The 16,826-nt window shown below is 33.2% G+C and overlaps 2 protein-coding genes across 4 annotated transcripts in view; one reads left to right on the forward strand and one right to left on the reverse strand.

Moving 5' to 3' along the window:
* Positions 1-16,826, forward strand: part of Synd (protein kinase C and casein kinase substrate in neurons protein Synd) — a 68,648-nt gene that overhangs the window by 9,398 nt on the left and 42,424 nt on the right. The window lies entirely within an intron of this gene.
* LOC108758562 (uncharacterized) lies at positions 15,479-16,414 on the reverse strand. The gene is made up of 3 exons (XM_018503564.1): positions 16,357-16,414; positions 15,917-16,073; positions 15,479-15,714 (listed from the first exon to the last, which is right to left on the reverse strand). Exons 1-3 carry the CDS (start codon positions 16,372-16,374, stop codon positions 15,479-15,481), a joined length of 411 nt encoding a protein of 136 aa, XP_018359066.1. The 5' UTR covers positions 16,375-16,414.

Here is a 16,826-nt window from a genome sequence, read left to right on the forward strand (position 1 = left end):
GATATTAGGGAAAACAGATGAGATACATTAAACTTGCTAGTTACCGATTGACAATACAACTCATATTTAAACCCTTCTCGCTATGTTTGTTTGGAAACCTTGTCAGCAAATGGAATTCTGGTGTTTGAAGCTTCATCCTGTTTATTGTTCCTCGATCGCAGCCGTTTTTATTTCGATGATCAATGATACGCTGAAAAATCAGTTTCACAACGTATGAATGTTCATCCGCTATGTGACGCAAAGTGAAATCACGCGGAAAAATTTGCTCGTAAATTTCCCTCGTGTCACGCAGTCATCGTCGGTCGGATAACGCTTGTCCGCCGTTTGTTCCGTATCACGCGAGTCGCAATTCATTGAGTTATAATTTAATGGATGGATTTGTCGTAGCTAATACGTACGTCACGGTATTTCATATTTTCACTGTAGGCTTAACGATTTAGCGAAGGTACTTAACCACGATTAATCTCAGAGAATCATTAGAGAATCGTTAGAGAGCTTAAGGGGCAAGAATTAAAGAAAGGATCATTCCTTAATGCAATTTCAATTATTCGAGAGCAGGAAGCAGTGATAAATTGTGACGCAACTTGCGTCTGCAAGCAAATAATTATTTCCTGACGACGTGAGAGATTAAGAAATCATTCCGATGGAGATTGGCAATATCCTACGGCCGTCGTATCGCCTGTGAGAAAAGTGGAATATCGCCTTTCGTTCTTGAACGATAAATGCCACGCTTAATGAAACTCGTAATGGGACGCAATCGCAACGCTAAGAACGCGGAAACACGTTTTGCCGATTAACGCCTTACGAACCTGTATCCAATGGAGCTATTGTCGCGGAGCGCGCTTCTCTCTACCTTGAGGTGCCACATCAGCAAAATAACCGTATCCCAACCACGTAACACAAACTTCCTCCTCACATATACTATACACAATTACCGGTAACCCATTTTTCCTTTCAGCAAAACAGCGAGACCACCGTGGTTGCGCAACGAAACCAATGAAGATTTATCACCGGCGCGCGGCACGTCGCGCCTTTCCCTGAGCGCGAATTATCCGCGTGTCGCTTTGTAATCAGATAAGACCGCGTATAATGACGCTAGAGATAGCGATAGCAGTAACGAGTCCGATAACCCAGATAATTTCTGTAATAACGTTGAGGGTGCATCGAGCGGCATTGCTATTAAAGCCTCCTGAAATCGCGATGTGAAAGAATAACTTGATTATCAATTACACATCGGTTACACCAATTAAATCTACGGAAAGTACGGTTGTGATCTTGCTAAAATATCTAATAATTTTGCTAGGTAAGAAACAAATCTGGAAACAATTTTGTCGGATTATCAAAATAATTTTGTAGGAATCTCAAACAACGCTGCAAAGTGTTTTGACATTCTAGCAGCCAGTTTGAGCGTCCTGTATAATTATTTTGATAGTCGACAAAATTAGTTTCAGATCTAGCTAAATTTTTAGATACTTTAGCAAGATCGTTCTTTCCGTGTAAAAATCTAAAGGATTTTATATTGCTTCTGCTCTTTTTAACCTTCTGCAGCAATAGAAGTACGTACTCAATTATAAGTCTCTGTTAAAAATATCTTTGTGTTGCATCTGCAAATTTGAATCATTCTTATTAAAATGTATTAATATTCATTCCTTTTTCTACGAGTTAATTATGTCATTATAGTTTCTTGAAATTAATTAGTGCTTTTTAATTAATATAAATTAAATAGGTCTTATAAATTCAATATCAATAACTATATAACTATATATTATAGATTTGTTTGCATGCGCTCTGAAGAATTAAAATAACAACGTTATATGATAGAAAATATTGTAAAAATCAAATTACGATTTCGAAGTCCTCCATCCGTTGGATTGTTCCGAACGCAATTTTCGGGAGCGGATTGCTCTCGGATGCAAATAAAACGGGCGGTTCGCAGGTGTGTAGTAGCCTGTAACGAGGCTACATGCAGCCTCCAGTGAGTGGCCGTCGCCGATTAACTGCCGCCTCTCAACGGTGCCGCAATTGTCCGATGCCGTGGTACCCCGTTCTCCGATTCTGTTCTCGCTTGTCCCAACGCCGCACCGTTATCGTTCTCTTCGGTCATTGATGTGCAAAAGCTGAGGGACTCGCACCCACGCGCAAATCATCAACCCACCATCCGTGTCCCGGTCATGTCCTCGTTTAATAATTCACAGGGCACTCGATCGCAGTACTTAGATAAATTGGAACGCAATGATACTGCTAATATGCTCCCATTTACAATGGGTGGGTGATACCCCAACGTGTAGGCGCGTAGCGTATGAATAAGTTTAAAGTAATTCTCAAGGAACTTCAAAAACGTGAATATTTTTTTTATATTAATGCGGAAATATTTTTCACGCGGAATATGTCTTGAAACTAAACCAATTTTCTAAAGAAAATTTTGCGTGAAAATTCTGTCATGTTATATAATAATCCATGCGGGAAGTATCACATAAACGCGTGTAAAACGCGGTAGGCAAACGCCAGAGGCGCAGCGATGACACAACATTTAGGAGATCCCGCGTGCATGCCCTGAGGTCTGCAACGGTGGTCGAAAGTGGGTTATCCGAATGGAATGGAACGGCAAACGATAGCTATTCGGTTTTCTCTACCGGTCGCTTCTGCTAATTCATTACACTCTCTCTTTAAAGCTTGCGCTTCTTTAGCGTACAATACAAAACACTATGAAATAATTGCTTATTATACAAATCATTTACGCATACAATTACGCAAGTCATTTTACAGGAATGCAAAGGTCGCATCGATGCAACGTCATTATTATTAATATTACTTAAATTATATTTAATACTAAAATCATCCCGCTTGCCTTTGTTTACGAGACAGAATATTTCTTAATCTTCCATAATATATGTCCGCCCTAATAATATAAAGATTGTTGCAATAATGTTATTGTCCGTCTAATTACACGTCCTAGAGATGTTTTGCCGCAATATGCGGGTAGAAAGTTTCTGAAGTATTATTAGAAGTTAATCGCATGTTAAACTATCATCCGCCATAAACGTAGTGTTTTAACGCGAAGGCAGTCCTATTGTATCGTATGGTTTCACACTAGACCACTAATTGATTTTCTAGATTGCGTATCATAAATCATACCGCTGAATTAAAAAATAAAAAATTCAATGCTTATTATTTCTTATTACGTTAAACTAATGTACATGTGATTATATTAATTGAAATATTTTTAAAAATATACTTGAAAATTAAATTTAAAAATTGATACAAAAATATTTATCGAAATGATGCAAAAAGATATCTATTTTTGTATTATTCAAGACGTTTCACACGGTCCACTTTATAAACAGTCTACGACACATGATGATTATTCTCTTACCGACAGTCAATTGAAATACCTAACATTTTTAGGCGTGCGATAAACCGCGATAAATCCGAAACGACGATAACAATTGCAAATCATTTAATCTCGAAGGTATCTATTCGCGATCAATGATCACTGATATGTTCCCTGCGAAACGACGTCATAGAAGTTCGACTTCAAGTATGAATCGGAATCGTCAGGGAGAAATGCATGCGATGAGATTCTCGGCATCTCGAATGAAACCACGGCACGTGTTAGCACGAAACTACCATCGTAACGAACATAAGAAGTTACATCGTGCAGGCCGAGTGAAAGGATTCCTTGGCTCACACTTTTACGTTGCAACCTTCGGACGTGACGCATAAGCGTTATTCGTCATTTCCGCTTTGAGTGCCGCTGAGTTCCTTCACGGTATACGAAAGTACAGGGCTAAAGCCAGTCTTTGCTTTTAGATAAAATCAATGGAAATACGATAATATTGAAATGCATTTCTATCCGCTGCAGTCTGATTGCTAATCGCAGATAAAATTATTCCTAACGGTTTTGTATTAATACATTTTTCTTCACTTCTCTTGAAAGCATATTTTTTTACTTAATTTTTGCTTTTTCTCCAAATAATCAAGAATTGGATAATTTATATAAATTAAAAAATGCAAAAATTAAATGTTTTTCCTTTAAAATCTCTAATCTATATCTTTTCTTTAAAAATGTGTACATATTGCGAGCATTTCGGTACTCAATGTCTCCAGTTTTACAGACACCGGCTGCAATTTTAATTCAATCTCCCGAGATTTACTCTCTTGGTTGTTAGAGAATGTCCTTCCTTCAACAGTAATGGAATTTCTCGTTAGCTTTCAAGTTGATAGTTCGCTCGACGGACGCCCCAATTAAATTTTGATAACCATGTAACATACGTAATACATATGTATAATACATGTATAACTCCAATAGATGATAGACGTAAACAATTTTTTTTTGTTTAAGATTAATAACTTATTTATCTAATGCACTTTTCTTAATTTAATCAATAATTTTATTTGCTAGGCAATAATGATATAGTAATATATAGTGATAATTACGTAATTTTTATCAAACTTCGAGGCGGAAATCCTGAAGGAAATCAAGTTAATATGTAACTGTATGCAAAAGTAGATGGAAGATCCATCGAGTGCAACGAAGCGCGGAGTCTGAAATGAATGGGAGCATGTCCCGCGGTTAGAAGGAGAGAAGAAGATACCGTAAGGAAGAAGACGCTCGATTGAAGTGAGCATTGGTTCCGTAAAAGGATCTCAATTTGTGGTCTTTTATACGAGTGTCTACTTACAGCTACATAAATCTCTTTAAACGACAAGTAAATAATATTTTTAGTCATCGCAAGGAAAAAAAGCCACGTCAAACAGATTGATAAAATTCGGAAGAAGACGCGATAAGTAAATACCGCAATATTTCCGGGAAAATGAACTTCTGCACTAACGTTGTACATTATTAGCGTGCAATGAAATACTTTCCTAATTTTTTCGCGCATGAAATATGTACTTTTCTTTTTATGTGATGATGTTACTACTATATAATATATCTATATACATATATATAAATATTTATATATTATATATGTATATTACATATACAATATATAATATGTTATTTATATATATACTATATATGTAATATATGTATATATGTACCTATTAAGTTTATCATTCTGTAGGTACACAGAAATTGTTTTATTATGTAAATCCTTTAATTTTTCGATTCTATATTAACGATACCGTTATTGGCAAGAGAAAATTTACTTCCGCTATTGCCTGACGTTCAGATCTCATCATTTTATCGATAAAGAAACGGTTTCTTCGCGCCAGTTTCTTTTGAGTAGACTCAACATTCTTTTGACAGAACTGGAAAAAGTGAATTGTGCGATGTACGAGAATAAAATGATCTCTGACCGGTCTTTACCACAAAATAACCAGGAAAGTTTCACAGGGACGAGGCTTTCGGGTTTAGCTTAACGGGTTTTCTCATTCACCTCCGACCTTCGAGCGCCTTCGGCACTTTTCCTACGATTCACTTAGGCGCTCCTATTGAACTTGTCCTCAATTCCTCGGAACTTGCTAGTCACGTTTCTTTGCCGCCCTCTCTCCGCAAAACCTAATTAATAGCTGCTCCATTTCCGTACGTGACCTTCCTTGAGCGAACGTTCGTTCATCTTTTCAAATTGACCGATGAGTCAATGACTCACAAAGAACGAGATCGAATAACATTGACGCATGAAACTCTCTTCATGTTGAAAGCATGAAAAAAAATCTGTCGAAAAATATATCCTTGCATAAAAAAAAACATCTTGCTGAAGTATCTAAAAATTGAGTTAGCTACAGATCTGAAAATAATTCTGTTGGATGATCAGAATAATTATGTAGAACGCTTAAACATTGATGACAATGCTGCAAAAAGTTCTAACATTCTCGCAACTAGTTTAACTGTCCTACATAATTATTTTTAAAGTCCAAATGAAAATATTTTCAGATCTACTATATCTAGCTAAATTTTTATATACTTCAGTCAAACTGTTCTTTCCATGTATTAACGTGCGATTTTCACTTACATTAGCGTGGAAAGAATGGAATATACAACTGGGCAAGAAATTAGCAAATCATAATTTTTCACGTTCTTTTGTATAGAACAAACAGAGTTGCAACGTGCGTTGTATAATTTCTCCGTAAAGAGACACCCTTTCACGGATAATTACAATTTTTCACATTTTCCCCATCCTTATAAGAATGCATTTAATTACATTTTCTTCTCGTGGCTATAATTGACGTATGATCGGGAATGCGGCGTGTCTGTAATTCGATATGTCTTCAGAGCACTCTATATATAAGATCAAATTGTCCGCACATCCAGTTCTTCTCGTTGAGCAATGTACCGTGCAGGTTTATTTATTTTCAATAAAGACCTCTCGTCTTCTCAGCGGTATTTATATATATTATAAAAGATATATTCTAGAAGAACTCTTTTTTATGCTTCTGATGTGGTTTTCATAAAGAGTTTGATTTCTTATTTTCCTCTTCTCTCTGTTTTTCTAGCTCTCTCTCTCTCTCTCTCTCTCTCTCTCTCTCTCTCTCTCTCTCACTCTCATTAAAATTTATATTGGTTGTATTTTTATCATAATTCAATTTCTTTCTCGTTCTTCTGCCTCCTTGCTTTCTTTTCATGCCGCCGCTACCAAATTCATATCAGCGAACAATCAATAACTCGCAATTTCTATTAAAACTTTGTTTGCGAATTTCTAGTCATCATTGTTAATTAAAGCAATTGTAATATAACGGTATTCACTGTAATGGCTATGCCTACTGACCTAGTGTCATTTACACAATTTAATTGTATGAAATCAACTATGTAGTACTGTTTTTTATCTTGTCAGTTACACAATTTAATTGTACGAAATCAACTATGTAGTATTGTTTTTTATCTCATGCTTTAGTAGTCAGAATTATTTAAACTATTATGTTCATTTACTGTCATGTTTTGTATTATTTTGTATGTGCTTCTATGTTCTGGGGGGCGTAATAGCAGAAGTTTGTTGATGCCTCACCATTTGTGCATCTATAAATGTACCACACAAATGTAATTCTTATATTATATTACACAATAAATTGAAATTGAAATTGAAATTTCATATATTTTCTTAAATTTGCAGTATTTTTGTACCTTGTACGTTTGAGGAGATCTGTCTCAAAGCTGGAAATAAATGTTGATTCTCTCTCTCTCTCTCTCTCTCTCTCTCTCTCTCTCTCTCTCTCTCTCTTTTTTTATCTCGATTTTGGTTCTTTCTTGCATAAATACGTACAGTCGACCTTTGCGTCATCCGTACAGTTTCGCGCGGCATAATGTTATCGTGATTCAAACGACCTAGATTGTACCTATTACGTAGACACGTCCATTATTATCAGTACAAGGTGTATCCTTTGGCGGCGTTACAGCAATTTCAACGGTCGATATCACGCCCTAAAAGTACTTACGTCTCGGGAACATGACTTTCACTATTTCAGAACTGAGAAACACGGAGGAAATGAGACGTCTCGCATTCGACAAAGACTGGCAAGTACCAAAATGTACCATTCGATCTTTTATCGCGTACGGAGGATCTGTCAGATCCAGGTGATTACGGTGAATGAGAGAGATTGAGTAAAAATATAATCATGGAAAAATTTTTGACATTTGTAGAAAAACTCACGATCTTTGATATTATTTACTTTATCATTTTTTTAGATTTAGATTTAACATTAATTTAATGTATGTATTGGGGATTTTTATTTAATCTTGACATTTTGACATCACATACCAAACAATTTCTAATTACGAAAATACGATTTATAAGAAAATGATAATTTAACAAATTCGATTCAATGTCTAAACAATTATAGTTGAAAATTATTTTACTATTATTATATATAGCTAAATATTATAGTTGAAAATTTTATCACGAATAATGTTATTATAAATTTCTTGTTAGATAACTCCATGAGTATCTTTAAAATTTAGACACGACATGTTAAGGAGTGTGTTCTCTTAGTGAAATGTTAGCGAGTGCTCCTTCTCAAGGAGATATTTCAAGGAATAACCTTGGGATAGAAATCGATATCAAGCGCCGCTTTAAACTTTTGTAGGGCACAAGGTAGCAGGTGAATATGTAACAATCTACCACCCTCGGAGAGGCCCACCTCATTACTTCCTACCTCTAGTTTTCTTATTTGAGAATATATTTCTTTTTATATAGAACTTCGTAGAACTAAACTCGGGTCGGTGTATACGTACTGTCTTGATCATTACGCTCCGTCTGTTAATTATATATTTGTAGAAAATTTTTCTTGCAACTAGTGAAACTGACAAGTTGTGAATTCCATTTATAAATGATACAAAATCATGTCTCTTTGCGACTTAATTGCAGAATTGATTAAATTGCAAGAATATTTTTAAAAAATTCTATTTTTTATTTAATTTTAAGTGGAATTTGATTTGACAAGATTACAGCTTGAAAGTTAATTATGGCGTTATTTAACGTTTGGTATTAAATAAATTTATTAAAAGTCTCTCTCTCTCTCTTCCTCTTTTTTTGCTAATGAAAATCAGACTGCATATTTAATGAAAGATTTATGGTCATTACAGAGTATATGGTATTCGTGGAGCAAAATATATACAAAACTAAAAACACGTGTCTGGTGAAATATATTAATATATGAACATATAATAAACAGAACGGACGAGAAATCCAGTTTCTTCATATTATGCATGAATTTTTTATATACAGGATTAGATAAACGATAAATTCTTATTTATAACGTCATCGATGTTGTAATGAAATACCTTATTACAAGTACTATTATAAATAACTCGCAGCTTAAAGTGATTGTATAATGTATCAATATTCGTACACTTTTCTTTAAATTTCGCGACAGCTTTATATTTGACTATATATTTTTTATTATAGCAATATTTTTATGAAGATTATTAATAAATGTATCATTTAACTGTTAAATTAGAAAGTTTCTTAATTTACTAACAACTAACTACACAGCAAATTCTATAGCTAAAGGAAAGTAAATATAAATTTTCTTAGAAATCTTGTTATCGAGAGAATCGTTCGCGTGATTTTTGACATGGAGACTTTATACACGAAAAAGATCAAGTCAAGAAGCAGTTATATGCTATAGTCAAGTTATTTTTAGCAACAGCGTCATGCGAATCAATAAAAAGTTGAAGGTATTTCCGAATTATATTGTTAACATTCTGTTTCTGTCACTGTCTTTCCAATAATACAGGAAGACAGCGATCAAGTGCTTCAGCAAGTAGAACATGGAGTGAAGAACTCACTTCCTATAAATACCAGCAGCGCACAGGTCAATCGATTTTCTGATCACGTCTGTGACGTTCGAGTGCACATGACGAGATGATCTATTTCGGATATCTTATGCGCTTTTCTATCGGGCAATGTCCTCAGCTAAAGATCCTCTTCCTATTTCCTCAATAACTCAGTTTTTATTAAGAAAAAACGAAATGTTTATTTTTCTACATGGTTTTACTTAAATATCTAAATAAATAACTTACGCTTAAAAAAATATTTAACTGAACCGTTTTTACGATGTATAAAAACGTTAAAGAAACGTTATTAACATTAAATACACGTTTATTAAACCGTTGAAATGTCTTATGTAAAAATTGTAAACTAGTAAAAAACATTTAATGAACGTTACGAACATCTTATAAACGTTTTTATTGAATTCTTTAAAAAGCATATTAAATTTTAAAAGTTTATTTTTCAGTTTGTACATTTATTACACGATTTTTAATGTTTATTAAACTATTGCTTGGATAGAAGCTTTAACAATTTTTTGAGAATTCTTTAAATACAATAATCAGTTAAAATCTGCACATAGTTGACAATAAACGAAGTATTTCGAATATGTTTACACTATTTTTTCTTCAAAATTATATAGCATTTATTTATTTATGACATATATTTACACAATATGAATGTTGAATTTATAGTATATGTATTTATAAATAAAATTCTCTAAAATTATATATCTGCATGTTAAAGATCTAGAGAAAGCGTATTCGAAACAAGAAAGTGAAAATTATGAATTACATTTTTACTGTTTATCACCAAGTTATTTAATAAAGATATCACACATAAATGTTCAATGCAACGCTCGATATGGGAAAGTATCACCTCCAAAGTGCAAATGTATCGATATTTCCTTTTCATTAAAATTTCTTTACATGTTTCTATTCAAGCCATTCGAAAACCGAGACGATTTCTCATGCACGCGTCTCCGATAATCGAACATTTCGCCGTCGAAGTCAGAATGCGCGGCGTGGTACACACGTCTGATTGTGAGTCATTGAATGACTGCTAACACTGACAGAAGATATTGATGAACGTCGCATGCATAATGACGAGCGACCACGCGATATATGCATGCACCGTACATATCTCCTCTTGCGCGTGATTTTTACCGTGAACTCTCTCGAAAGCGAACTCGTCGCGCGACCCGCTTTAAATCGCGAAACTTTCGTCTGCGAATGATTTCTCTGTAGAAAGAGATTCGCCAAATTCGCAGTGTTTTTTCCCTCTTTCTCTCCTATAACTTCTCTCAATCATCTCGCTAGATCAATGATATGTTTTCGAGATTGCAAACGTTCTTCATGTTTCTTCCAATATTGTTGAGCTCTCGTTGACTTTTATATAAACAGAAATAGCTGCGTTGGTCGAAGATCTCAATTTTCCGTGAAATAGTCGAACGAGAGGATTCCATTTATATATATGTGTTTATATAACATATCATAAACAATTGAAAATATCCATTAAGAATTATGAAAGCTTCATATAATCGTATAGATCTGAAAAATATAAAATTTTTGCTGATGAATTAGAAACTTCACTCACACATTTTGTATTGTGTGATTATCTCAATCAATGTAAATGGTGCAATCAAGCAGAATAGGTCTGCTAGGAATAATTAATGCGTACATCGCGCGCCAGCCACGAATGTGTGTTAAGTCGTCGATTTGGATTAAATCGACTGGAAATTGGCAATTAAGTATACTACGGGCTTTCTCTAACGGATCCATCTTTTTTATGAATGCGTTTATTGCTGATAGAAATCGATTTTCAGCCAAATTACTTTTCAAACCTGCAGATACTTTTTTTTATATAAATACAGCTGAAAATATAAAGGTTGCTTAATAAGATCGGAAAATAAATCGAAGTGAACTAAAAAATATTCACGTAAAATATATAATAATCGTGAAGAAATGTATATAGAAATTAAAGTTAACAAATTGAAATAAATGTGAAACTAACTCTATAAATATAAATTTTACTTAATTTTAACAATATAATAATTTATACTTATAATATTAATATATTTAATAAAATATAAATATCTAATTTTTTACTCTGAATATAACCATTTATTTTTAAAAAGATTTTTTTATTTCTATTATACATATAGAGAGAGTAATACGATGTAATAAGAAGTTTTTTGCTTGGAGTTTTAAAAGCCCCTAAAAATCGCAAGTTTTTAGTGCATTTTTAGATTTTATTGAATAATTTAAAATGACTGTCACCTCACCGAGCTCCCTCATATTCATAGCAAGCATCAGAGCGATGAGCGGTTCGATTACAGATTAAGTTTCCATCGACGTTACACGTTACACTTTAGAGTAGGTGCACTCTCTTGCTTTCGTCGCTGCACGTATCCGTGGTAACGTCCCCTTACAAGAGAAATGGCTCTTGCACTTTCTTTTTCTGTCGGGTCATCTCTCTTTCTCTTACCGTTAGTCTTGTCCGGTCGTACGTATGCTGACAGCTCTTTAATGGCGCGACCATGTTATCTGACATAAAAAACTAATTATAGGAAGGGACTGGAATATTACCCGCTTTTTATAAAAGTTGATCGTGGGTTAAAACAAACAAAAAACTAAATAAAATAACTATAAAATTCGGATTTTATTATTATTATTATTATTATTATTATTATTATTAACGCAACATGAAGATTTTTTATCAAAACTTGATTGAATCTACAAATCTTACAATTGATAATTTTTTTATTATTTTATTAAACATAATAAAATCCAATATTAGATAATATTTTGTTTTGAAAATTGCAATTAATTGATCTTTTATTTTTTTGATTATGAATGCTAGGTTGCCACATAAAATTACTTTATTTCAGGAACATTTTAGAAACGTTTTTAAAAGGCAGGAATATCTTCTAGATATTCTTAGAACATGCTTTAGAGGTCTGTTTTATGTAGGTTAATAATTCTCGATGAGTTTAGTGAGAAGAAATTAAAAGAATAACAAAATTAAAAAATTCTTCTGACTGTAAAAGATAAGGACCATTTTCTGGAAAAATATAGATCCGGCTTCCGTTGCGCTTAAGAATATTAGAATCGCGCAGTTATTCGCAGCTGTATTTTTTCCTGCTTTAAAAATATAATCTTGGATGACAGAGAAAGAAAGGGCAACTCTGACAAGATTTATCTGTTTGCCCGACATTTCTGCACACCTAAAAGTCCCCAACTACTTTCGCGATTTATCACCCGTGAGAATAGAGTTTTGTTATAGGAATATGGAAAATCGTTGTCCGAGATAAAATAAAGTTCGCTTCTGTTACAAAAAAAAACTTGATGAATGTCGATATTCTCTTTATCGGCATCTTTCATGATTACACTTTGTAGAAAGAAGACGTAATCTGGAGACACTGGTAGTGTCTCGGCGCTAAGCTGCGCGAAGCGACACTGCCGTGCCTCCTTTATGCGAACCGACGAGTTGCGGCAGATCGAGATTATCGGATCTCAATAACGGCTAAACCGATCGCGTTCTATGTATGATCAATCGATAGCCACCACACGGATTGTATCACAAAAGTGCTTTTATTTTTTTTCTATACGTGCCCTACGAGCGGAGATATCGCAACGCGAAGTCCGGATTTTTTTATTTCTATTATAATTTTAAGAAATGTCGTCGTCATTATTATTATTGTCATCGTCGACCAGGAGAAAATGTCCATCTCGTTTTTTCGACAATAGAGGGCTTTTGACTTAACCTAGCGATGGCAGCATTGCACATTCGAACGTGATCAACCACACATGACGGCTGTGATAATCAGCGATGGCAACATTGTCACATATACGATGTGACGTGCACGCGGCGCATTATTATAATTAATTGAAATTAAAATGAAATATAATTAATAAAATGAATTAAAATAAAATATTAATTATAATTAAAATGAAATATCGTATCGAGATTGTCGTTGAAGATCTAGGTATTTACCGCGTCGAGGAAGAGGGTGTATAGATATTCAGGAATTAAGTGTCTAGGTGTTCGCCGTCGAGGAATTAAGCGTCTAGATGTTTGTCGTCGAGGAAGTGGGTGTCTAGGTATTCGCTATTGGGGAAATGGGTGTCTAGGTGTTCGCTCTACATCCCACTACTAATATTTAAATAAATTATATTATCTCTAAAATAAGTGAAAATTAAAAATGGCGTTATTTGCATGCACGGAAATTATACGTACAGTGGAGAAAATTAGCTTCTAAAACAGGATGTCGTGCAAATCTCGTTTGCTTATGTTAGAGCAAAACGTATTCATTGTATAAAACTTAATATTAATATTGATATTCGGCGAATAAACTTTTTTTTATAAAAACTTTGTTATATGAGTACTTCTTGCTGTCACTGCATACGCATGTATATTTGCGCATTAATATTTGCACGTATAAAATATTAAAATACGGATAATGTATATCATGAAATTTATTCGAAGATTATGAAAGTCCGATTTAATGTAAGATTATGATATGCATATATTATATGTCGTTATATAAACTGTATATATATTTCGTCTTACATAGGATTTTGTCGATAAGAAATAAAAAAAGGTTTAATTTAATATATTTATTTCAGATTATTATATATAAATGGAAACATTCGAGTGAGTCACATTCTATATAAATGTGAACTTTGCATTATAAAATTATAATACTGAGAAATGGTAAACGAGAAAATAACTTAAAAGCAGAGAATGAAAGTATGCATTAGCTTTTATCGTTATTTTGATATAATAACAATTTGATAATGATATTACGAAGTTTTTATGACAGTAACGGTAACACCAGAGTTGCAAATGTCAAACACTATTTCTAACGGGTTGGAAAAGTCATTATCGAATCAAATAATTATTTATTTGTAACTCGTTACTTTTATTTGTTACTTGTAACGAAAAAAATAATTCACCTATGCGTTATAAGTTACTTATTACCTTTTTTAGCCATAACGTCTAATAGAACAAGTCACTTTTTAAAATGATTTTCGTAACTTTAACGCAATCAGTAGAAAATTTAGTCGATATCAAATCAAACGGTCCGAAAAATCAATCGATACCGATTTGATTTCGTCTTATGAACCAGAGTAAAGTTCTCTTTACGAGTGTTACACTATGATCTCAATTCATATTCGTTGAGCGATCCGTGAAGAGTGAGTCAATTATGTTATTTATTCCAGAACTTTACTTAGTACTACAAGAATTCTTGTCATGTTATATTGAAAAATATTCGAATTTAAATTAAGTTCAAAGTACTCGAATTATGAATTTATGCTATGTATAATAAATTATGAATTTAGTACTTTATCGATTTTCGTTTCAGGGAAACGTAGCAAGATTGTATGTCTTTAAATCCAAAGGGATTAGTTGTTAGAATGTTTTTCGAATATTAGAACTAAAAATCCTCATTATATTACAAAAATTACGTCAAAAAAAGCTTATAAAATAATCCGATTCTTCAGTAAACCATAACGCGTAACAAGTTATTTTTTAAAATGACTTTCTTAACTTTAGCACAACCTTAATTAATGTAATTAAATCATGAATTTATGATATAGAAATTATGAATTTTTGATATAAAATTATGAATTATATATCAAATTATTATATATAAATTATGAATTATATATCAAATTATGATATATAAATTATGAATTTATGATACATAAATTATGAATTTAGTTTACTTTGTCAAAATTATTGTTTCTCTCTCAAGGAAACGTAACAAGATTCTATGCTTTTAAATTTCTGTTTACATATGAGTGAACATAATGACCCAGTTTATGATTAAAATGGCATTTAGTTATAATATATCTACACTACTAAATACATATTTGCCGCTACATTGAAGTAACCTTCATATTTCGTCGTATCCGGAGTAGTATCGCTAATAAAGTTTCCGCCTGCTCCATAATTAGAGAAACAATGGAACTCACTTCTATCATACAGATTCTGAAAAACGAACAACTAAAGAATATCATTACTTCGGTATATATATTATATATGTTTAAATTTTCGTATTTAGACGCAACTGATGCGTTCAATGATTAAACAATTGAGAAAGGTTCCTCTATTTTAACTGAACTTAATAATCGCAAATTAAAATTTGACAGAAGTTGAATGATAAAAGTAATTGCATTAATTATTAAATAAACAATTAAATTTCTCTCTAATGATATTTATCTATGATAAATAATATAATATGATAATTTCAAGATCAATGATTTTTAGTCTCCGCATAACTGGGACAAATAACTTACAATACCGTAACGCTGTTCCTCAGTCAATTTTGGCTCATTGTTAAGTATTGTGCCAACGGCTACCATATCTGACTCTAGACATATCTCGGGACATTGTTGTTCTCTAACAAAATCGGGAAATGGTGATATCGGCTCCTGATATTCATCCCACATAAGGTTACACGCCACACTTCCGTTTGTCATTTTTAGAACACCACCTAAAGCTTTGAAGGCAGACATAAAAAATTATCTGATTGTCTTTATATGTCCTTTTACAACTGTATACACCAGACTACTAATTACCAATAATTTTATTCCTCTCTCTTTTATAATGTTCGTAAAGGATCGTTTGCATTGAAGTTATGATGTCTGTATCACTTTTCTTTCGACCTTTGGCACGCACTCTGATAACAAGGCCCTCCCTACCCTCGCTGACAAAAAATATGCCCTTGTTGGTGTATATCATTTGATTAGGTTCAGTTAACTTTTCTATTCTTGTCTGTCCATTACGCAATTCTGCGAAAATAAGACGACTCTCGTTCCTAATACCCATAGGTGCTTTGTACGTTGCATTCATAATGAGCTACAATAATTATCAGGTTTATGAGAAACAGTAATAATGTCAAAGAAGTCGTGTGTATGATAAAATATAACTGAAGCTCAATAGAGTAAATTGAATAGTATTAAATCAATAGAATAGAATTACGAAACAGCGGTAAGACAACGGTCATTTGCTGATATGATTCGTAAATTATTTATCGTTACCTCGTCAATTATGTAGCAACGATATATTATCATAACTTTTTATTGTCATAATAGTATTATCTATAAGGTCATGAAAATGTGAAAATATTGATAATACATACATGTCCGTAATAAGGCATGTTTGGTTTTGTAGCGTAAGTAGATCCGATGATAAAGGAATCACGGATGCTGCATGTGAGTAGCTGTTGAATATCCTTTGTTCTACGATTCCACGGTACATTTTGATCGTGACGAAGGAATTCTACTACCGCCGTGTTGCCACATAATCCTGTATAAATTATTCATTTTTAAAGATACTCCATTTAATGACAAATTAGACGCTTTGTTGTGATTTCTTACCTACTCCGGCAAGATTATATGGTGCTGTAGTTAAATAAGGGCAGCGAGTTATGTCGACTCTCACGTCGTGGAACAGGGATTGCATTCCATTTTGCAGAACTATTATCAGATAACACATTTATCAAATACGATGTGTTTCGTGAATTAAATAATTAACATTGTATAGACATACCTTCAGCGATTTCTGAGAGGTTCAGTGGCGTCAAAGGATGGATAAGATAAGGACGCACGC

This window comes from Trachymyrmex cornetzi, unplaced genomic scaffold (genome assembly GCF_001594075.2).
Source record: "Trachymyrmex cornetzi isolate Tcor2-1 unplaced genomic scaffold, Tcor1.1 scaffold16, whole genome shotgun sequence".
Classification (NCBI taxonomy): domain Eukaryota; kingdom Metazoa; phylum Arthropoda; class Insecta; order Hymenoptera; family Formicidae; genus Trachymyrmex; species Trachymyrmex cornetzi.